Source organism: Electrona antarctica, assembly GCF_951216825.1.
Source record: "Electrona antarctica genome assembly, chromosome: 19".
Classification (NCBI taxonomy): Eukaryota; Metazoa; Chordata; class Actinopteri; order Myctophiformes; family Myctophidae; genus Electrona; species Electrona antarctica.
The window spans coordinates 32408592-32433757 of record NC_136800.1 but is presented as its reverse complement, the minus strand read 5'-3'; the positions used below and the strand labels follow the sequence as shown (position 1 = coordinate 32433757).

General features: G+C 40.5%; 1 protein-coding gene across 1 annotated transcript; it reads left to right on the top strand.

The window, feature by feature from the left end:
- Window positions 1-1364: 1364 nt before the first annotated feature.
- On the top strand, window positions 1365-23871 carry LOC306912489 (WD repeat-containing protein 37). Its single transcript, XM_079488755.1, has 14 exons — window positions 1365-1506; window positions 2555-2729; window positions 5307-5403; window positions 6226-6321; window positions 6913-6977; window positions 12120-12255; window positions 14580-14651; window positions 15267-15311; window positions 15856-15932; window positions 16405-16660; window positions 17038-17179; window positions 18037-18171; window positions 18971-19085; window positions 20093-23871. The coding sequence occupies exons 2-14, from the start codon at window positions 2592-2594 to the stop codon at window positions 20222-20224; spliced, it is 1506 nt and encodes a 501-aa protein (XP_079344881.1). The 5' UTR covers window positions 1365-1506; window positions 2555-2591; the 3' UTR covers window positions 20225-23871.
- Window positions 23872-25166: the final 1295 nt, after the last annotated feature.

The window sequence follows — 25166 nt, the reverse complement described above, 5'->3', positions numbered from 1 at the left end:
TTCTAGTACCTTGGCGTAAACTTTCCCAGGGAGGCTGAGCAATGTGATACTAATTGTTATTGGGTTTAGGTGTTCCTCAAAGTGTTCCTTCTGTTGGATAGATTTGACTTTGTTTACAAACAATGCCATGTTTCTCCTTGTCATATCATATTTGTCCAGTGAGTTTCCATCACGTCCCCACTCCCCACTTAAGATGTCATGTCACATGTCCCTTAGTTCCATGTTGTGACCTTCTTGTCCCCCATCCTGTATTTTATATGTATTTCATCATCTATAATATCTCTCTGTCGCCATAACTGGTCTATACAAATGTATTTTCTCCCCAGTCAGTTAACTTGAATACTGTAGAACAATGTTGTGATACAGTCTGTATGCAACTGCCTCTTTTATCAGACATTCTAGATAGTGTGACCTTGTGGACTGTCGAATCCTCTGCATAACACCTCTGTCTGTTAGATAGTTCACCGAAGTAGGAGAAGTCAGGGTTTATCTACAGGTTGTCATGGCAACGCATTCAACTGTATGGGAGTCACCATCATCATCATCGCTGCCAGGCCAAAGACATCAGACAGCCCCGGACATAGACATGTCCTCCAATCACGATAGATAAACAACATTGTGTCATTTTGACTATAATTGTGTTATTCACGGAATAGAAACTTTATCCAGGACTCAGAAACAGACTTTGTAACAATATGGAATAACGCTATGTAAAGCCTGGATCTGTAACATATTTCTATTGAGAATCTATTATATAAATTTCCCTAAAACTTTATAATTCGTTGTGGTCTGGATTCCTACGTCTTCCAATTTTCTTTATACTGGTCTTTTCTATTTTTGGGTTTCAAAAGTGTTCAAAGGGTGTTCTAAAGTTGGCTGCCTTAACTTAGGATTTAAAGGGCATTTCACTAATTTCCTAAGGTAATATCTATACCTATTAATTTGGTTCCATTCAATGTTCTCTCAAAGGTTTTATCCATTGTGCCATCTTAAAGTGACACAATATATTTAGCAACTACTAAGGTTATTTAACAGTTGTGTCTGTCTACACCCGGTCCAAATATTTTCTGTAAAGTTGTAATTAAGCCTGTACAAGTGTGAAATAAACAATTATTTCATAATTGTAATAGATCATGTATTTACATCACATCGTGATCGTATAGGAATTTATTACAGGTCTGTTTTATATAAATAAATAAAGAAAATAAATATCTTGCACCACTGTGTACTTCACAGTGGAGGACTGGAGGGTCTTTGACGGCTTGACAACATGTGTTTGAGAACCAAATACTACTAGAAATTATCTAGTAAAAAAGCCATTATAACAAGCTTTTATTTTGAAAACCCGGACCGGATTAGGCTGTGTGGTGTGGTGCGTTTCAGCTCAGCTGTCATCTGGGTTGTGCTGAAGTGAAGGCCAGCAGATATTTCAACACAGAAGAAAATGGTTCCAGCATCATTTACCAGCGTTGCTTGGGATGCAAATCTGCCCTTTTAGACGTCCAGGTAAATTGGGGGCCATTATTTGGGGAAGCTGTTTTTGCTGCAAGTGGTGTTGTTGGCAATGGCATGCTAACTAACGATGTTTGCTAACGCACGGCAGCAAGGCACGCAGCCTATTTACACCGAGATTGGTGAACCGTTAAATTCCGTTACTCCGACGACACTGCTTTCCCCTTCATTTGTATGGCATAGCAATGATGCTAAATTCTAACATGCATCATGATGCATCATCACTTCACCATGACATGCAAGGGACAGGGTTGTGCGTCAATATGTTTTTGAGATTCGTGGATAACATTTAGCCTACATTCGAGAATCGAGGCACAAATTGTCGGTATTTGTGTAACTGAGGGTTTTACATACAAATTGATCTCTACTGTCAACAGTCGGTGACTTGCCAGCCTTTGTGCACAGTATTGTAATGCATCACATAATTCAGTAGGTCGCCAATTTGGATATAACACCTCTTTAACGTTGTCTTTTTAAGCATGTATACACTGTACACACACATCCACGCACGGATGCATTCGTCAGCATTTAGTAGCTTCTGAGTAATTCCACCCAACGTTATTGTCTAGATCACAATTATTGTAACAGCCTGCTTCTAACTAGCAACTAGCTGTAACACCTATCCTAACATGATTATGTCAATTAAATAATGGTAGTTAACAGTAGGAGGTTTCCTTTTTTACTAGCTGACTACTACTAGAAAATAGAATATTCGCATTATTTTTTTCTTTCTGCTAACGCTAATGCTCACCTCTACTCAAGGGCAAACATGCTGGCTTTGTGATGTCAGGTGAACCAGACTTTAATGAATTTGTCCTTACAGTAGAATGAACATGCATGCTTATTATAGGTTCAATCATAACATAACCCACTTCAAAAGAGGTTCAAGGGGTATGGTTAAAATCTTTCAACCATGATCATAAAAACCTACATTTATCATTTTAATTCATATTGTACTTAGCCCAATGCTATGCTGCTTTCATTGTGACAAGTTCCTTATCCAAGCCACTACTTTCTGTCCTCTGCCAACCCACGTTGACAGTTTCAGATAAGCACTTGGGTGGGGTCTGGACGGTGGCATGCCGGTGGAAAGCTTGAACAGCCAGGCGGCCCGCCAGGCCAAGCAGAAGAGGAAGTCCCACAGTCTCTCCATCAGACGGACCAACAGCACTGAGCAAGACCGCATCGGTCTGCACAGAGAGATGCTGGAGGGACAGGTGAGGATGGGGTTACACAGAGCTGGCCAACCTGCTATCATCCTCAGGCGACCCACCCTTTAGTAAAATGTATGTGAGGAAGTTCATGTTCCTTTCTATTTATCCAGGCCCATGGACACACAGAAGACTTGTGAAATGAACAATGCCAGGTGCAGAAAATGAAACGGCACGGTGCTAGCTCTGCTGTAACCTTTAGCCCATTGTACAAACATTGGAGTTTGACACCTGTAGGGAAGCTAGTCCCAGTAAATCTAAGCCAGTGACTTTCAATCTTTTTAGAGTATAGAGGGCAAAGTAATGTTTGTGTTGGTGCCAGTATGGCCACGGCCCATGCATGGCCATTGGTCATCTAAAGGCATCTCTGATTAAACAGCATTTTGCATGTTAGAATGTGTGCCTATGCATGGGAGTGAACTTAAGACCCCCGTCTCTGGAGTCACATGCATTCCTTCTTTGGGTAGATCATGTCTCATACGATGCCTTCCTTTTTTTGCCTCACTGTCTGGCTCTTCATTATGAAAATACTTTTGTAAAAGAGCACTATGCACGTCAAAAGGGCATTTGATAGAATGAAACACTGATGTATATATTGGTCCTATAGTGTATAGTCTATAACTATCTCAGAATCCAGGCCAAATATCTTTGTGCAGAACAAGGATTAAGCCAGGGCCTCATTTGTTGCAGCCCAGTCCTTGCCTGTTGATTAATGATTTGCCCAATTTATTAATTACAAAGTCAAATAGCTTGACCCGATTCAACCTCGTTCTGTATGCCACTGGAGGTTAAGATCCACTTGTCATACGAGTGTGTGTGTGTGTGTGCCCCCCCCCCCCCCGCCCCATCTTTCACTCGTTTCACTTGGTCCTAGTCTTCTGATAATCTGGAGTCCTACTTGAGGATGGAGGTAAGTTGCGGGTGACTAGTGTTAGCGTGGGCAATGTTAAGTTTAGTTAGTTTTTTTGTTTTATTTAGATTAATTTAGATCTAGCGTTAGTGTTGTGCTGATGTAGTAGATGTTTGATCAGTACTGCCAGCGGGGCCTGTGGGAGGCGTGAGGCTTTCCTGTTGTATCTTCTGCAGTTCTTGTGGGTTTGACTTTCATTGGGAGGTGCCGACTTGGTAAGCAATTTTTGCTGCAGGGCTAGCTTAATGTTTCTAAGGCAGTTTTGCACTGTAGCACTGACTGACCTTATTTTCTTGTTACGTCAGGCTGTGTTAATGTTATCCTATGAATACCAAGACCACACTTCACTGAACACCGAAGACAAATTACTGGGACTGTAACCCAGGAAAGATTTGTATACAAGGGCAAATCTATGTCGGTATAAAAGGCAGAGTCTGTTTCAAAATTTGTCTTATATTGTTAGTGCTTCAGTTTAGGCTTTGAATGGTTTTCAGTATGACCTGAATGTAACCATTACAAGTTTAAAACATGCTGCTTAATCATGTTCGAATCTTGATGTCAAATGTGTGTTACAGTATGGCATTCTTGGATAGTTTTGTGAACATTGTTTTTCATTGTTACCATATTTGGCTCACACTAGGGCTTTAGGTGGCATTGGGATTTGTACTGTGCCAGGAGCTCATTGGCTGTACAGCTTGAAATAGATTCAGCTCTTGTTTCCTTCCTGTTAGAAACATTTTATAATGCATCAAGAGCAATATTATATCCACTACAGTTGCTGTGCTGGTACTTTGCTAAAAGTTCTGGTGCCGATAAGTACTGTTTGATTGATTGATTGATTGATTGAAATATTTATTAACAGTTTGCAGAATTACAGTACATTTCGAGCACAAACTCAATACAAAGGCTGTTAACTGTGAGTGGACGACCCAATTAAGCATTACACTTGTTTACAACAGGGTCCACCATGTTCAATTCATCAAAACATTTAGAGACGTACAAATAGACACTTCTATATAGACAAAGAACAGAACAGGAATTCATCATAAAAAATGTGAGGTCCCACCGAGATTTGAACTCGGATCTCTGGATTCAAAGTCCAATGTGCTAACCATTGCACCATGGGGCCGGTTGATAAAGTACGTGCTAAAGCATCAATACTGTGAAAAGTAGAAGGTTTTCTGTATTGTGCTGGTAATACCAATGAAGTAAATATTTGCCGGAAACAGCTTACTTTACATCTATAGCCTACAGTTAAACAGACACTTCACATTAGTTAAACATGGAAACTCTTAACATCCGTACAGATAAACAATAAACATAGACACTTCACATCCAAACTGTTAAACACGGACACACCCACAGGGTGCCTCATACAGACACAGTCCTCTGTTAGCCACTGAGCAGCTCTGCTGGTTTCGAGGCTGTTAAGATAGAGAGATATAGACCTTTATTGACGCCAAGGGGAATTCTGTTGTCATAGCAGCACCGCAGATGGCTGGCTCAAAGGCATATTGCCCAGTCCCTGCCCAGATATTTCCAAGCTGGTCCAAGGTTTCAAACAAGCAACCTTCTATCCTCCTTTTCACCCTCCACTCTCCCAGTTCACCCGGTCCCAGTGTGTCGATGTTTAGTTTTTTCATGATGGGTCTGATCTTCGTTTTCTCTTACAGGACTCCAAACTGCCCCTGGCTGTTCGGAGCAATCTGCTGGATCTGTTTGGTCAGATAGAGAGGGAGTTTGAAAACCTCTACATAGAAAACATTGAATGTAAGTATATCTAAGCCAGACATTTTGACAGATCTTATCTTTGGACATTACATTTCATGGAGTGTACCAGGGCAAGCTGTGGGTGACTCATCTGTTTTCCACCTAAAGTAAAGAGCATCCCAGCCTCATACTGTGAAGAGGTTATTGTTTGATGTGTTTGTGTTACTGCTGCATTTTCATTTTATTTATTGTATGCTGAGTAACTTAATGTATTTTTACAGCCTTTTATAGCTTTGATATAGCTTATAGTATTATCCTTAGTAAGCCATTTACTTATAGGCCTGAATAATCTGCTCTATAGGATTTTGACCTCACAGTTATTGACCTCTGACCTCACAGAACGTTATTTACATACACAGATGGTACTGTAAGGCCCAAACCGCACCAATGCAACTACTTGCAACAAAACGGTTTTAAGGACATGTCACACCAATGCAACTCCTTGCAACTGTCATCGAGGATAATGGTTTCATGCAACTACTCGCACTGTTCGGTTGCAAGGAACTTGCATGGCAAATCATTGGTGCGGTAACTCCCACTATACCTTCGACAGGCAGCCTCTGTAGAAATGTTTATAGCACAGCTCAAGACCTACTTCTACACTCTTGCTTTTAGTTGATCTTTTAAATTATTTTTTGTTATTCATGTCCTCACTGTATTGCATTACTGCTATTATTTTAATTTTAATGTTTTATGTTTTTCGTCATTGCTCTGTAAAGCACTTTGAGCTGCATTTCATGTCATGAAAGGTGCTATACAAATAAAGTATTATTATTATTATTATTATTATTAATGATGCCTGATCTCTTTGTTAATTTTCAGTGCGTAGGGAAATCGAGACCCTGAATGATCGTTTAGCAGCCGAGGGACACACCCTTGAAGGAGGAGATTTAACCAAAGGAGCACTTAAAACAAAAGGTGTGACACATACTGTAGCGAGTAGGACAGTTCCTCTTTTTGCTACAGATCCTTGTTGTTTAGAATTTACCGTCTGGGCACACCAGCAAACAAAAAACAATCTTTGAATGTTTATAAATCTGCTATAACTTTGAATTATTATTATTAATAGCTGGTTGGTCCTTGTCAGTGCACTACTACTTGTTTGGGGCACCAGCGAGGAGGGGATCTGGGGAAGATACTAGCTAAATTGGGGTTGGGGGGGGGGACTGTGATGGGGAAATTTGTTTGTTTAATTGTATGTAATGTGTTTTTGTTTTGTATTCAAGGACATATCCTGTTGTTTCTTTGAAGATTTTGTTTTAGTGTTTGTGCTGCCATTTTAAAATATATGTGAATAAATGTCGTAAAGAGAAATCAATAAACATGGGGAGGGGGGGATAAAATTGCTTGCTACAGTCTGTATTCATCACCCTGTAGTCGTTGATAGTGAATTTCCTGGCATGCCATTATTATGGTTCTTACATTAAGACCATTTACCATTAAGTAGATTTTCGGCATAATATTACTGTGTATAACATATTTTCTCTGTCTGGATTTTCTTGCACACAGCAAGTCATAGCACAAGCCAACTGTCACAAAAACTAAAGACCACCTACAAGGCTTCTACAAGCAAGGTAAATATTGTGCTTTTGGCAAGCAGCCTAAACGGCTGCTGTCCACTTAGGTTTTTAGAATGTTGTGGTATTTGGAGATGTTTGTAACATATAATATTGCTGACCGTCTTAAAATCCTACTGATCATTAAGAGAAGTGTATATTGCATTAAATAATGTACTGGCAGTTTTTGTCACACGCTACTTAGACAAGTTTGTCAAAACATTAAGGCTTATTTATACTTTGTCGCTCATCACAATTCACTACGTAAAGGATTTGTGTCAAAGTGTCACTTTGTGGAACAGGTTGTATGATGATGATGAAGTATAAATGATCCTCTAACGTTTCAAAGCAACCCGTGACCTTTGGATTTTGAAGAACTTGCTCTCTCTTCCATCTGTGCTCTTTAGCCTCGCTCAAATTCTTGCTATGCCAGAGTAGGTGCAGGAACCCGCAACTTCAGTGTAACCAGCTGGGAGTTGTGGGGTGGAGATTCATGGGTAACTTTGTTGGTTTCTTTCCCCTCCCTCCCGTGTGCCTATATGCATGAGCAGCCCAGCCAGGGAGTCCAACCTCCCTCCCCAAGAACCCTGGTCATTCAAATGTACAGTACCAGTTCAGTTTTTGTACACATTTTTAATTTAACCTGATTTTTTTTATTTTTGTTTTATTAAATAATTACACCGCTAATTAATAACTCACTAATGAGTTTTTTAAAGTTAAGTTGTGCTTTTTGTTTTTGTTAGTTTGACATCACTTCTAGTTTTTAACTGAACTTTTTGGCATTTACATAATGGAACACAATCAGAGTCCAAAATTAACACCGGCCAAGCGCCAAATGCAGTTTGATTTTTCATTTGGCGTGTGAGTTTCAGAAGCCACCCAACACGTTTTTGCAACAAGATATCAGCTTTGTTGATTCAACGCATAACAAAATATCACCCATGGTGACTCATAGGGCAATAATACCGGTATCAGCAGCAGTGATGGCTCATAGTACGGACGACTTTTTATATCAATAAAATAACATTGCTGGCTCAGCATGAGTAATATTTGTAACGATATCAGCCTTAGTGGCTCATACTGTATACACTAGTACAGTGAGTGCACAACTGCACATGAATAAACCTGGTGGTGTGCTATCCTGTTGGCGTCAACATACAGCACAGTAATGTCTTAGAGTTAGAGTGTTACATACAATACGGTTATGCGCCCGTCACTTGTCTATACTTTAACTGTGCTGGCATGTGCTATATCTCCTACTGTATGCACACCTACAATTTTAGACGGAAGAAATGACACACATTGCAAAATCTCTCTTTTCCTCACATGAAGAAACCTGACACTTTGTTTTAAAACTAGGATTATTTTTAACAATATTTACTCTTTAAAATCTGCTCTGACCACTAGGGATTTTATTCACCAAATGTGTTGTTATGCGCTATCAAATGTATGCATGATATTCCACACAAATTAAAAAATTCTCTGATGTAAATGTTTTTAATAAGAAAAAAGAAAGACGTTGGTAGAAGGTCAAATGTTTCAACTTCCTGCAGGGATGTTCTTGCTGGTACTACCCCAACCTTCATCATTCATATTGTTCTCCTCTCAGCCCAGCTTCATGCACATCCCTGAACACACCCATTCAATTTGTGGTGATTTTTAGCTTCATGCATAACCCTGAACACACCCATTCAATTTGTGGTGATTTGTGCAACGAACGCCTGCCAAGAACACACACACTTGATATCGTTCAGCTGCAGCAGAAGTTGGCATTAGCCAATAAGCAAAACAGTTTTGGAAAGGCTGTGCTGCAGCCGTGTTCCAGTACAGATTAAAAAAAAACACAGGTCTGTCTGTCCTGGGCACAAAACACACAATTCATAAGAAAACATTGTTGTTAATGGTGACCTAACGTTAGCAGATGTGTTTTCTTGTTGGAAAATGTGATGGTGACAGGCTGTGTGTGGTTTTTGGCAGGCAGCTGCTGTCCCCTCTTCCTGGTACTGTGTGCTGAATCTCGTATCGGCCTGGCCTACTTTCACCTCTGTCTATTAGACATTTGGCTGGTGAGCAAAAAATAATAATTGGGAACCTGTACACCAATGGTTCTCAAACTTTTTCATGTCAAGGACCCCAAATTGACACATATTAGCCCTGTGGACCCCCATAAGGGAATTAGTGACCCCCATTTGATAAAATGTTTTATCTCTGAGACACCAATTTAACTCTTGAGAGTGTACAAATGGACATTTGTACACTCTCAGAGTTACAGACCCATAAGAGTCCAATTGATTCCGAACTATCAAACATGTCTGCAAGCCCCCTCAAGGACCCCTGGGCGTCCCTGGACCCCACTTTGAGAAATGCTGCTGTACACAATGGAGGGACCTTTTCTCTTGAGTGGTTGTTATCTTCAAAATGCCCTTAATTGCCTTGAGAATAAGTAGAGGTGAAAAAGGACATTTGTTTGCCATGACTTTACTCTATTATGACAGTGTGTGGTCTGTTGGGAAAACATTTTCCATATCAAGTTACTGTCCAGTCTGTCCTGATCTCACATCATTGAACAAGAGGTCACAATTCAAGAGGAAATTGAGTTGAGCAGAAAGGCATACTGTACATAAAAACAATATTCAGACAACTCAAAATAAAATACTTGGTGTGGATGGGATATTTTCAAACATATTTACAATATTATATAATTAAGATTGGCAATATGACAGACCACTCCCTGAAGCATGTAGGCCATTCTCCCCTGTGAGCCAACTTAGCTTTGCCTTTCCTTAAAACTTCCCTTAAAACTTGTTGCCTAATCGTTAAATGTAGCATGCCGTGATTCTGCTACATTTGATCCGATTTTGGATTCCTAGTCGTTATCACATGCAGCAGATGGTATTGATGGTCACAGACTATTTTCAATTACAGACCAAACTCTGAAACAGATTACACGTTCAGTCACTTTAATTAAAAAAAACATGTTATTCTACGCCAAATATATCGCCTTTTGATATATCAATGTAAAACCATATCCCATCATTCATTGTCATGGGTAAAAATGAATTATCTAATAATTCAAATCTGCAGGTTAGCTAACCCACGCTGCTTGAGTTGCTAACAACAAGCACCCCTGCTAACAACTGACAAGAAATACAGTATCAACCCATTTCAATAGCTTTTGGATTAGTACTGACATCATATATTTAATTCGTATATTTATTTTATTTAGCTACAGTGTTTGATTTGATTTAACATTTGTTTCAAAATGGATAGTTGAACTATTTGAATGCTATGCTTTGTTCCATGTGTACAGTGAGGTTACATTTCAAATGTCTGATTGCTTAAATTATGCTGTCCTCTGTCCTGCTTCCTTTCAGTTGGAACTTGTTTAGTGGTCTGTGTCAGAAACGGACCCATAGTCCTGTTTGTATCATCCCCATATTCAATGTAAACACCTCGACCTGCCAGGCTGTTGATGATAACAACTATCATTTAATGTCTTTGGTTTTATTATAACTCAGTATTCTTTACCTCCCCCATCCAGCACTTTCCTTTGCAGCCTTGCATTTTACAGTAATCCAGTTTTGATAAATGCAACCTACAGTACTGATTAGGGCTGTCAATTCTCTCATAAAATCTGATTTGAATCCAGATCTATTAAAATGTATCAAAATTGGAATCAATTTCAGTCAATCCTAATTGTTTTGGTCATTAATAAATTGCACTATAGACAGACTGCTGCATGACCAGCAGCAGCCAAGGGAACGACAAGGCCACATTCATTATATTATGGTTTATAAAGGTTTATAGTTTAATTTGTTCATAAAAATCAAATTACGCACACCATAGCCTAGCTGACATCAGAAAATCACTGTTTTACATTACACTTTTAAAACAAGAGCTAACAACAGCATCTGACGCTATTTCCTAGACCAGTGGTTCTCAAACATTTTCAAGACAAGGACCCCCAAATGTATCTGTAGTTGGCCGCGGACCCCCATCTGAAAATGATTTGTGCCAGGGACCCCTAGAAGAGAAGACACTCCGACAAGCAGAGCAACAGCAGAGCCCGTATACACTACACAGTATGGATGAATGATGCTCCCAGCATCTTTCATGGGGGTTGGGCTTGCACAAGTGTACATTTTTACACAGAGCAAGTACTACATACTGTACAGTAAATACTATATATATATTGAATATTTCAATATTTAAAATATTTCATGATTAATGATTCTGAATCGGTGACACAATTATCTTTTGAAAGCATAACATAGGATTCGAATAATTCAAATTTTCTGTACAGCATTCAATTGGATTCAAATCTTAAGATTCAACCCGACAGCCCTAGTACTGCTACATTTTTTCATCCGAGTCGACACAAGACTTTGTTCAGAAGTTGCAAACAAATCTTAGCGTTTGTTTTCCAAGTTCACGGTGCACGAAACGGGTGGCTTTGCAGCAGCCGGACAATTACTTTAGCAAGGTATATTGTGGATGACAAACATGTATTTCGTTTGACTGTCAGAGAATTAAAATGTAATGACTACCCTTACTGTAACAAGCTCCAACCATGTGATACACACAATGAGGAGAAAGCAAACGCTAAGATTCTTTGTTTGCAAATCCCGGTTCATTTGATGCAAATAATGTCCGTCAACCCAAGCTTCTTTGCCCCGGCATATGCAGGACCCTCTGCTGATGGTTTCCCCATGGTCCTGACTTCTGCTACTCACCCCGGCTTCCCTCCCGCAGAGCAGGGTTCCTACACAGCCTGGAAAATCTTATGAATTCCATTATCTCCAGAACCTGACTAGATCAAAAAGCCAGGAGTATTGAATCAAAATCAAATTTTCTGTCTGAGATGACCACTGTCTGTCAGCAGTGGTCAATGGACAATTTTACATTACATTGGTATAGAATATCTTTAGGTATGCGGTAATACGTCATAGCAAGACATCCATAACCACCCAAGCACTGTACAAATTCAGTAAATCTTATGAAACCCCTAAACAACTGGCTAAAAAGCAAACACGAATTCTAGGTCTGGAACAAAAAAACAAACAAAAAACTAATTGTAAGAAGGTGTAGGAACCCTGTTTGAGTCCTAGAAACGCAGTATAAATCGGAGGTCTTAATATAGCATGTGTGCGTTCCCCTCAGATCGTGTCAAGTTTCAAGACCACAACGTCCAGAGCCGTGTGTCAACTGGTGAGGGAGTATGTGGGACACAGAGATGGGATCTGGGACCTGAGTGTGACCAGGACCCAGCCGGTGGTCCTGGGGACCGCATCTGCAGGTACTGTCTTCCTTTATTTGACTGTATCTGACGTTGACTGACTCCCACAATTTTTTTTTCTTTCTTTTTTGAATACATTTTTATTTCATTTTTTCGATGAAAGGCACAGGTACAGGCATACAAAGAGAATGCACACAAAGCATAATTCAAATTATTTGCCTACTGCAATCAGTGGCTTGCCCCTTGCCTCATTTTTAAAAATCCTACCCCCAAACCCCTGCACCAACCACCGTTGACAAAAAAAAGAGAAAATATAGTAATGATTATAACAATTAAATGCAACATAAAAATCTATCAAAACAAATTGTAAATAAATAACAATAAATTAATCCCTCCCAACCCTGACTCCCACCATTTTCAATATAATAGGCTACTGTAGCATTCGGACATTGTGGAATAAATGTCTGGCTACGTGAGACTAGCGCAAGACTAGTCTTCCGTTACCTTGCTGTCCGTTTATGTGTGACCTCAGTCCAGTTGCAACTTTGCATGTAAATGTCGTTTACATTTGCTGCGTTCATCAAATACCGGTAGTACAGTATGTACACACACACGCACACATGTTATGCACACATACCATATGTCCCGTACCACCTCTACACACACAACACATACACACACAGGCTTCAGTTGTAATTTCAGAAAACAAAACATTTGAACAAAACGTCAAATCAATACGAAGAATCGCACAACAAGTGCAACAGTTTCGCTGAATCCTCCCTTGATGTTGTGCTAGATCTTTCTTTTCTCAAGCATTTGGCTTGGAAGAACTGTTCTTGGCATTTTCCATCATTATGTACATGAAAATAAACACAGTCTACTCCACATGCTGTAATAATAACTTTCCAGAAGGATTCTCTCTGAAGTATTTTATCTCTTATTTCTTCCGCTTTGGGGTTTTCTTATACTATTATAATTCACTCAAACTATGAGAAATTGTATCCATGAATGAAAAGAATGTTGCACCCTTAAACAGGTGCACCCATACAGTGTGGAGTGGAATGTTTATCAAACAATCAGACCAATGTGTCAGGGATTTTCGTATAGAATCGTTCTAATCCACCCTTGTCCCACGCAATCGACATCCGAGGAGTGCATGGTCAGGTCGTGCAAATTCGGCAGGGACTAGAACAATAAATTGAATGTGCTTTTTATACACACACACACACACTATCTTTTATCACTTGTTAGGTCTCCATGTATTTATTTATTTCACCTCAGTGCTCTTATTGCTTTTTATACAACAGTTGTGTTTATCTGATATAAGCTATAACTCAGAACAGCCCATGGGATATTGTCATTATATTGCACCTAAGGGGAGTAACGATGGCCTTTAAGGGGGGATATAATGGGCTTGTCTTTCGTTTTGTCGGTCTCATTTTACACTTTTAAACTAGGCAAGCCATTGTAATGGTGAAATGAATCTATAATGACCAACCGTATGGTCTATTTCTGGCCTAATGTAGGAGTGTATAGGTGAAATGGAAACAGTTTACAGACCAGACAAGACTAATGCCTCCTGTTAGGGCCAACTGCAGGGTAGTAAATAGCCAATAGGCTCCAGGCTGCATCCTAATGTTCTTTACTTCGCCCCAGAGGGATATTTTAGAACTGTACAAAGCAGATGTCACAGCCATGGTATATGATTATCATACCTGAACAATCCACCAATCTGATTTTGTGATTTGACCAACACTGAGAAATCACAATTTAAGTTGTGAAAGAGTGAAAAACGACTTCAACACAAAATAATTATTTGGCCAGGGTCCCCCAGGGATCTGTAATTGGCCCCTTCTTTTTTTCCCTCTAATCCAAAACTCATTGCTGAAAACAGCTATTTTCACCAAATGTGTGCCTGTTATGACATGCCCACAGTAGGATGTGGAATGATAGAGTTCATGTGGGTAATTCAGTGGTACATATCCATGCTGTCGGGAAGAAACCTCGTATCTCCATATTCTAACCTTTGGGTTTTTTTTCTTTGTTTTTTTTTCTGTAAATGAATGCCGTACTTGATCATACTACAGTGTTGCACAATAGCATCAAAAGTAGCAGATCCACATGCTTGGTCCGTCGCCTTTCGAGCTTGTAGATCTGCTACTTTTGAATTTGAATCCTGAAAAGTATCAGTTTTGGACATGCATGAGGTTTCCACCCGACAGAGACGACATACTGCATGTGTTGCTAAGCAACTACTAGCCGCCAATAAGTAACACACACAGCTCTTGGCTCATCATATTGCTTGTTCAGAAGCAACTGTTTGTATGCTGTCAGTTTGAAGTGACTTTAACGTGTGTATATGCATGGTTCACTTGCATCAACAGATCACAGTGCCATGCTGTGGAGCATCGAGACTGGAAAGTGCCTCCTTAAATATGTCGGCCATCAAGGGTCAGGTACTAATGGACCTGTGAGGGACAGCAGTCATTGTTTCATATGGTTTTGGTAGCCTTTTACTTCTGATTGGAAATGATTGATTTAGCATTAGAAGACGCACATTTTGCATGTTTGCATGTTCTCCCCGTGTCCCCTAAGGTAGGTACCCTCACAAAAAACATGCAGTAATCCTGGTCTCTAAACTGCCTCCCCCTGGCCAGCCGGGGCGCCGGATGGAGGGGAAAGGTACTGGTTGGAATAACGTGTTCCTTCCACGCGCTACGTCCAACCAGGGAAACTCCCCCCTGTCAGGTGTAAAGGAGCAACTTGGACACTCAGGCATGAAGGAAGCATGAGTTCAAGTCCGTTGCTCTCCCCATGTCCCCCATATATGGGGACTAGGTTGGCGGAGGGTGTGTAGAGCCCAGGATCACATTAGATAATTGACACAGGGGTGAAAAAATGGGTTACAAAATCGTGGGATAAAAATTATAAGGATAGAAGACGCACATTAGCTACTCTTCAGGGAAATTGATTGCCATTACTGTGGAAACATACACCCATAATACTCAAATCTTTCTGTTGAAATGTGTGTATAATTATGTTCAGCACTGTCTTTCTCCCTCTTTCTTCAGTCAACTCTATCAAGTTCCACCCTACTGAACAAATGGCTCTAACAGGTAAGGATGTCAAACATTCTGTGTGTGAATCAAATCATAACAGAATGGTCTTGTATTTAGCTTTTCTAGTCTTTAACCACTTGAACCCTGTATACATACAGAAGTTGCCTGGGGTCCCCCAGGGCTATATTCTTCCACTCCTCTTTTTTCTGGGGCTCCCCAGCAAGAGTAGTAACATAGCAATACAATCAATTTAACCACACAAAAATGGCAGATCTACAAGCTCACAGCGCAAAAAACCCCCCAAAAAACATCAATCATAACTTCTGGGGGTCCGTTGCACAAAACATTTTCAGATGGGGTTCCACAGTCAAATATATCAATTTGGTGGTCCTTGACATGAAAAAGGTTTTGAGAACCACTGCTATACACCAAATCTTTTAGCTGAAAACAACTCAAGTGCAAGCTTACAACGTTTTGAGCTTGCACATCTGCTATTCTTAATTCTTTGCTGAATGTACACCCCAGAATATGGACACTAGGGTACTCTGGTTTGAAGTGGGCTTCACGTTAACACAGTGATCTCTCCTCTTTGCTGCTCTAGCCTCAGGTGACCAGACGGCTCATATCTGGAGATACATGGTCCAGCTGCCCACACCACAACCTGTGGCTGACATCACTGTAAGGTTCACTGTGTGTGTGTGTGTGTGTGTGTGTGTGTGTGTGTGTGTGTGTGTGTGTGTGTGTGTGTGTGTGTGTGTGTGTGTGTGTGTGTGTGTGTGTGTGTGTGTGTGTGTGTGTGTGTGTGTGTGTGTGTGTGTGTGTGTGTGTGTGTGTGTGCGCGCGATTACGTGCGCGCGGACACGACTCAAGAGGAGAAGATGTTTCTTGTATTCTTGGGTGTCCTTATAATATTCTAACCCGTTTATGTTTGAACTTATGCTAAATTACTAATTATTGGTTGACAATTATTGGTTAACAATAAAGCATTCATGTGTATGTTGTACACATATACATGTGTACATACATATGTATATTTCCAGATGAGACAAATGAGCTTCATTGAGATGATATTGTAGAACAGGTCTTCTAGTATATGAACCAGTGTGCCAGCATGTCATTCATCCCCACTACCCCACCACCGTTACCACAGCAACAGACTCCATGCGAGGACGACGTGGACTTCTCGGACAAGGACGAGGCGGAGGGCGGGGGAGGGGTGGACGGCACCGACGGCTCCAGCGACTGTCCGTCGGTGCGGCTGCCCACCACCACCCTGCGCAGCCACCAGGGGGTGGTGATCGCCGCCGACTGGCTGGTCGGGGGGAAGCAGGCGGTGACGGCGTCCTGGGACCGCGCGGCCAATCTGTACGACGTGGAGACGTCGGAGTTGGTTCACGCGCTCACCGGTAAGATGCGTTACCCACATGTTGTTGACTTGAGAGCTGCTTTTAACCCATTTTGGGCGGTAACCCCTTTTGGTGTTAGCATTATGTTATGCTTTAGCTATTGAAAAATAGCAGATCTACAAGCTCATAGCGCGCCACCGAGTGGCGCGCTACGAGCTTGTAGGTCTGCTATTTTTGAAAAATCGAAGAACCACTGACATAGAAACATAGCTTTTTCAGAAAACTGTCAGGATGTAGAAGACATTTTTAGAATCTGATCTCAGGTCAAAATGGGTTAAAACAATCAGCTCAGCACGATGGAGTTGTTCCCGATGAAAGTGTGTGTGTGTGTGTGTGTGTGTGTGTGTGTGTGTGTGTGTGTGCGTGTGCGTGTGCAGGTCATGATCAGGAGCTGACCCACTGCTGTACTCACCCCACCCAGCGCCTGGTGGTCACCTCATCCAGGGACACCACCTTCAGACTGTGGGACTTCAGAGACCCATCCATCCACTCTGTCAATGTCTTCCAAGGACACACTGAGTCAGTACAGTACACCCCCCCACCACACACACACACACACACACACACACTGAGTAGTCAGAAATCCATCCTTCTCTTATGTGACCACGACCAATCAGATTTCACACCAGGAAGGGTGCCACTAATGAATAAAACCATATTCATTATCCTTGAATAAACTGTGTGTCGGCTTCGATTAAAGGTCTAGACGTGGGTGGGGTCTCATGTGAGCCGCTGCCGTGGTTGAATTAGCCACTAGCAAAGTTTCCTAAGATGGACAGAACACTGTGGGTCACGAAGAGCTGACATTCACAGTTTGACTGTCCTTGATTTTGTTTTATGTTGCGTGGGAAGCAGAGGGGTAAATGAAGCAATATTACATGAGAGGGTGTGCTTTTCCGTGATTATTGGCATGACAGTGATGCGGTCAGTTGTTGCTAGGCTTCAAGTGGTTAATTCCTTCCACACAAGATTTGGCTACAAATTAGGCTACAAGCTTTACAACGCATTTAAGATAAAAAGTATTTCAAGTAAACTAGCAATAAAATGTATGTTCAATCTTCCAGAAAACCCTAATGATCTTGGATATTAAAAACAAAAACAAGCAAGGGCAAACTTAAAAGCAAACTTAAGTAAACGTAGCAAATATGGCTAAATTTGTTTGTTGCTGTGCGGGGGATCCTTCACAAATTACAGATTAGCCTAACAACATTTTGCTTTAATCTATGCATCATACAAATAACATTTGTATGCTGTCAGAGTTAAGGGTGTTTCTTGAAATGTTAAAGTTTGTGGACCGCCGCCCTAGGGGTCCCCGGCCCCGTGTTGAAGTCCCCTGCTGTAGACGCATGTTGACGTTCTTTGTCCTGTGTCCTCAGTACGGTGACATCAGCAGTGTTCACAGTGGGAGACAACGTGGTCTCCGGGAGCGACGACCGCACGGTCAAGGTGTGGGACCTGAAGAACATGAGGTCGCCCATAGCAACCATCCGCACCGACTCAGCTGTCAACAGGTATGTTCAAGGTTCTTCCAGCTTCAGGGTAGGGCTAGGCTATTATTCCAAGATAAATCCAACCCCATATTTAGAACAAATAACCCACTTATAAGGGAGAAGCAAGGTTTTTTATATATCATTTTTTCATCAAGAAAATTTGAATAGAAGTAATCGTGTTGCTGTTTTTTTACTGTTCAGTGTGTGTGTGTGTGTGTGTGTGTGTGTGTGTGTGTGTGTGTGTGTGTGTGTGTGTGTGTGTGTGTGTGTGTGTGTGTGTGTGTGTGTGTGTGTGTGTGTGTGTGTGTGTGTGTGTGTGTGTGTGTGTGTGTGTGTGTGTGTGTGTTGACAGGCAACAGGCCTTTTAGTATTGTTCTTGTCAGACGGTAGCAGCTGAAACAGTCTATGGTTAAGGTTTAGTTTAGTGTTAGTTTCATTTGCATTTAGTTAACACAGAGGAAAAGAAGAGAAAATAACCTGAATCCTTCAGATGGTAGGATACATGGAAATACAGGGACCTTTACCTATTGCAATATTATTATTATTATTACAACAGACTTGTGGATTGCCCACCTAATCTCTCAAAACAGATTTAGTAGCTTCCATTTTTTGCCAATGGGTTACCAGATTCATTCCCACCTGATCTGTCAATGCATGTGATTGGTAAAAAACAATAATAACTTTAACCATGATTTGATTGTTTGTCGCCACAGACAGAAAGTGTCTCCCCGCCAGAGGGCTACACCAAAACAGGTTTCTCTTACGTGCTTGTACTGTACTGTGCCTCCTAATCTCTTTTCCTTGGTTCTGTGTATTTCAGGATAAGCGTATCGGTGAACCAAAGAATCATCGCTCTTCCTCATGACAATCGACAGGTGCGGCTGTTTGACATGTCTGGGGTGCGGCTGGCTCGCCTACCACGCAGCAACAGACAGGTGTGTTTCATCCTCATTCTTACAGCATTTCATTATCAAACACATCTATGTTACACATTATTAGAGTTGGGACAATACCAGATCTACAAGCTCTAGATCTGTTCATTGACTAATTCATTTCTCTCTTGAAGAGGGCGTGGCACCGAAACATTGAACATGCTATATGCAGGACTATGGTAAACAGCGCCATCTATAGGCTGTGCCACTACAATAATAGATAGTCTACTTGCTAATGTTTTGTGAGTCAGAGTAACATTATGATGCTGGTTTCAGACAGTCAGTGAAACCATTGAAAATGATTCTGTCATGGAAATGTCATCATAATTCAGGGTTCCCCAATTAATTTTTCTCGAGGGCCATATTTTGACTAGGGTACCAGGCTGGGGGCCGAGTCCGCACGCGTGAGGTCGAGGTCTTGCCCTGAAAATTCATTTTCAGGGCAGGACCCCATTTGAAAAGGATGCCCAGTTTGACATGCATAGGCTACTGACCCCCATTTAATGCCATTTATATATGGGACCCCGAAATTCTTCCGCGGGCCGCCAGGGGGCGCTCCGCGGGCCATTTCCGCCTATTGGGGAACCCTGTCATAATTGATAAGCAAACTCTGTGTGACAAGCACATTTGCAATTCATTGTGATTTTAACCCATTCAAACCGGCAAAGCGTGCCATTTATATTTTAGTAGCAGATCTACAAGCTCACGGCACGACACTTCGAGCCGAAGATTCTTGAAAGTGTTTTTATTTTTATTTTTTACCGCAAATCTTCTCTTCTGGGAGTCCCTGGGACAAAACATGTTCGGATAAGGGTCCATTTGGGGGGTCCTTGGCATGAACAAGTTTGAGAAGTTATGAGAACTACTGATTTAGAAGGCATTTGTAGAATCGGCCACAGATCTTAATGGGTAAAAAAAAAATATATATAACGACTATTGGCAAAATTTCCGAGTGGGAACACAGAGATCTGTGGTTTCTGCCATGCTAACCGATGCGTCCCCTGGCGCAGGGCCACCGGCGTATGGTCTGTTGCTCGGCCTGGTGTGAAGATAACTCCTCCTGCAACCTGTTCAGCTGTGGCTTCGACAGGCAGGCCATCGGCTGGAACATCAACATCCCTGCACTGCTGCAGGAGAAATGAGCCCAGGGCTTCGCCTACAAACCCACGGCCCACCCTGGGCCCCCTGAGGCTGAGCCATGGCCCCTTCAAAACCTGGCTGTACCTACACACTCACACACGCAAGCACAAAACATACACAGTCGTCTGCCTATAAGCATACACACAATACTAATACTTGTGCATATATGTGTGTGTATGTGTATATATCTCAGTGTCTAGCACTGTATCCCACTCTCTCCAATATGCACAATGAATGCATGAAATCCAAGTGTGTGCGTGTGTGTGTGTGTGTGTGTGTGTGTGTGTGTGTGTGTGTGTGTGTGTGTGTGTGTGTGTGTGTGTGTGTGTGTGTGTGTGTGTGTGTGTGTGTGTGTGTGTGTGTGTGAGAGTGTGAGTGTGAGTGTGAGTGTGAGTGTGAGGCGTGCGTGTTTGCGAGCTCTGTGCACTTGTGCATACAGTATATGCTCTGTGTGTGTGTGTGTGTGTGTGTGTGTGTGTGTGTGTGCGTGCGTGTGCATGTGAGAGCCATATCTCACATTGATCCACACCCCCTGTGTATACAATGTGAAGGATCCCGTTTGCTTGTACTCGCTGTTTATTTTAGTTTTATTTAAGTTTTATTATTTACTTATATGAATTTGCTGCTGATAAAAAAAAAGAGCACAGAGGGACAAATGGTAAATATAGGAACTTTGAAAATTAAATAACTCATCTGCTTAATACTGATATATTAGAGAAAAACTGCAGTAACAAAATGTTATAAATGATTTTAGGGAGAAAAAACGTATTCTATAATGTACTGAAATTGAGTTAACAAACAGTGGAGTTTTGTTCTAGTTATGCACCTTTAAAAAAAGAAAACATTTGCTGTTCATTTTCCTTTATTTTGGTTGTGGTTTTAGAAAGTATGCCTTTGCTAAATTGACACAATCCTTGCTGACAATACATTACAAATGAGTCCATATGTATAGATGCATATTAGGACTCAGTATTGTGCCATCTTAAAATACTCCTGTGCAAAGGGCACCTGTGTGACTTAATAGTTTCAACCAATAGTTATAACCACTTTGTATGTGAGTGTGTAAATGAAGCCACAAGTCTTTAAAAAACGAATAACTTGGCTGTTAGGTATGACTGGGAATCGAGTATCAAAAAGGTAGGGAAATAAGTATTATACATGTTTTCTTTGTTGTTGTTTTGTTGGGCACTGTAAGGTACATTTTGTTATTGTTTGAAGGCAGTTCTGCAGAATAAATCAACCGATTCCAGTTTGTGGAAAAGCAGGTGTGATTTTCAGAGATTGCTCGATAGAACGTTCTCTCTCACCATGCTGGAGCTCCAGCTTACTGCTAGCTTAGTAAATAATAACTGCATTCGCCTGATGCCCCAGGTTTTTTAATGGATCCCTGATTAGGTGGCAGAAATAGAAACCAGCAGTACTCTGTCTCTCCAGGATTAGGGAAGCACTGTTCTGTTCTGTTATGTAATGATACATATTTTGAATCTGTGTTGAATTTTAAATATTGGAAGTAGTCCCAAAACATTTCCAGTGTTACCCAGACTAGCTATTGTCCTAGAACCGCTGAACGATGTACCTTAACCCCTTATTCTTCACAGTGCCCTTTAAGTCTTTCATCTTTATTACTTAAATATTGGTATAAGGGATCTACACACCACTGTCTGGCACCAGTGGCACATTTGTTTATGGTACTTTGAATTCACTTAAGAGTGTCGTGATGCAATATATTTACTCTGCTTGCTTACCCACTGCCAATAAATACAGCCTGCCAAACAAAAATACAAGCCAACCGCATAGAAGGGAATAGAAAGGAGTGATTGTGAGGTGTGTTTTGGTGTATTGGGGGTATGGCGTTAATTGTGACGTTATTAGGATGTACATGTGTGTTTGGTAGGTGATGGAAAGCTGTGTCTAAAAACGTTTTGAGTGTTTGAGTCTGTGTCATGTCATCAAAACGGGACAGGCATTTCACATTCCGGCCCCCGAAAGACCATTGCTGTTGAACTTTGTAGTACTGTAAGTGTATTTGAATTACTTACTGTAGGTCCTACTATGAGTACTACAGTCCTGTACTGTGACACAAACGAGCACATTTTTTGGCGTTTAGATTTGTGACGTGATTTGCCAATTTGTACCAACAAAAAAAATCATATCATTGCATTGGCATTATTAACATTTACCCTGCTTTGTGTTGAGTGCACAGTTCTTATATTATATTTTTTTGATATATTAATGATTGCCAATTGATGTATCTATTTTGTTTTCTTTGTACACTTAATATTTGTATCATATGAATTGTAATATATAAAGAAAGTCGCCCTTTTGGCTTTATAGTGTATTGCAGCATTTGAAATATTTTGCTGTTTTGTTTTATTTTTCCCTTTTGTGCAAAACTATTTTATTGCTCTATCATACTGTATGACTTAATCTGTCAAAGGTTTTCATTCACAAACAATGGAAGGATTGAGTAATATGAATTAATGTATCTTTTAAACCAGGGATTATTGTGTGCCACATAATGTAAATGTTATTTCCACAATAACTTTTACCAGAAGTTCATCCAATTAAACTGGCCAGAGTCTTAAATCATTACCCTCTTTGATTTAAATAGGTCAATCAGATTAAGGTGGTTACATTTTGTTTGTTTTATTCTTGTTGAGTAATTTGAGAGTTATGAATACTTTACAACTACCGCTGCCTAACAGATTAGGTTTTTACTTTTTGCAGTTTAAGAAATAGTCACTGGAGTGGCAACAATTCACTCTGGTAGTTATTTTGAACATTAACCTATTTCATAGATCACTATGAAATTAAAACAGTTAAATGCTCTTGAAGTGGTCATCCCTGGTTTAAATGATCCAGTTTGAAATACAGCAGCAACATCAAACGTTGTACAGTATCTGTTTTTTTGTTGGCCAATACTCTTTACTTCCTTGCACTCATAAGGAATTATACCAAACACGCCTGAATGCATTCAGTTCACAGTACTGAGCCAGCCATTCAATATGTTCAGTATTCATCCATGTTTTTACAAATCGAGACTTGTCACACAATGTCTAGGCTATAGTAGTTTCTGACAGTTATAACGCCATGTTGGAGCAGTAACACCTCATCCTCCCTGAATAAACCAAATTAAATGCATAATTTTGTGATGCGAGCAGTTTTCAAAATGTACTGGGAAATCAGGGGGAGGGGAGGGAGGGCATCAAAACGTGATCTAATGTAGTCTTGAGTTCCCAGAACTTCACATTTAAAATGGAAACAAATCTAATGTGGCCCACAGGTGTCTTAACCAGTCAATAAGGAGCTAGACACTATAGAGATATAATACAGTATAAAGGGAAATGATGTTCCAATCTTTGTTGTCACTCCTCTGACATGGTGATATGTCCAATATAACAAATCATTTCTCAATTTGTGCACATAAACCTGCTTCACAGCTGTTCACCGGAGAAGTACACCTTAGCACAATTGTCAGTGTCACCTAGTTGGCTATTGGGTGTTGAACTAACAATGTTTTGTGTGATGGAAGTGAAATTGTGTGTAACAAAGACAAATACACTGCACAGTTGTTGTTTTTTTAGATAATAGCAATGTAATGAGGAACAAGCTTCTGCTTGTAAAATCAAAATAAAAGGTTTGTGCAGTTTCACTGCTTTTTGTTTTTCTTACCCATTCCCAACCTTTTTTTTTTTTTTAAGATGTGTTTGTAGTCAATATTGTGCAAATAAGGAGGTCATTACAGATTGATATCACTATCTGTGGGCATAGAGTGGCATGATTTTTCCACATGGAGATATCGGGTGGGTTCAGTTATACTTTAACTCTCTTCAAAACACAGGTCTGTCCATCAGAATGTTTGAATGGTGTTTATCGTGGTTACTACAGTCCATGTTACCTATTCCTAAGTGACTGATTAGCCCTTCTAAGCAACTCACTATGTTCCCAGAGGACGCCTATCTTTATTCACTCGGTCAAGTTCAATGTGAGGTGGAATGGTTCACATTCCTGTTTACAGAAACAGGCAAAACACAGCAGCACAAATTAGTAAATTTATTCCAGTGATAAAAAATAGCCATGACCATTATCCTCCATTCCATACATTATCAAAGTTATCTTCTGGTACAGTGATGCTGAAAAGTGTTGTAGCGGCATGAACTGCTAGACAACAACACTATAATTGTGTGATTAAACTAATTAATTAAATGGCTGCTGATGAAGAAAGCTGAAACCAAACTCAAAGTCAACCAAACTGATTATACAGACTGTTTCTACCGCTAGGTGGTGCTGTGTAGTCATATTGTATACAGCCACTTCACATGTGCCAGTCTTTCATGAAACCAGAGAAGTCAAAACAACAAACTGGGAGCACATATAGGTACAAATAAATAGATATACATACTGTACAACAATGCACACTTTTTCCATTGCTTTCTATATTACAAGCAACTTCAAGGCTGGAACACAAATGAAAGATGGAGAGAAGAGGAAACTAAATCACAATGCATCTATGTAGATAACCAGATCAAACATTTGGGTTACATAAGCTGCATATGTCACATATTTAATATAAATCTAACTCAAACTTTAAATTAGATTACTGGATCTGGATCCATCACCTTCAGCAGAGCTCAGAAACAAAGTGTGTGATAATTGTTTAGAAAATTATGATTATTATTTGTTGCGAGAAAGTAATGACCTTGAAAAGTCATATTAACATAACAAAGCAATAATATTCCTTTGAAAGCCACGAAGGAAATAAATATCTAATTTTGAACTGAATTATTTAACACTGATGGTAAACAACAAGTCTGAGTGTGAACAACACATAATGTTTGGGCATCTATTGCTATTCTTACTGGACATGGGGAAGCAGTATGAACTATTCACTGTATCACTCAATAATCCATTCACTTCACTCATTCAGTCACTCGCTGTTGCTGA

What these genes read in the sequence shown, in the direction of transcription:
- LOC306912489 (XM_079488755.1), top strand. Translation starts at nt 2,592, where the DNA reads ATGCCGGTGGAAAGCTTGAACAGCCAGGCGGCCCGCCAGGCCAAGCAG. An exon ending in ACAAGGCTTCTACAAGCAAG is followed by an intron (nt 6,978 to 12,119) that starts GTAAATATTGTG and finishes CGTTCCCCTCAG; the next exon opens with ATCGTGTCAAGTTTCAAGAC. An exon ending in TACCACGCAGCAACAGACAG is followed by an intron (nt 19,086 to 20,092) that starts GTGTGTTTCATC and finishes CCCCTGGCGCAG; the next exon opens with GGCCACCGGCGTATGGTCTG.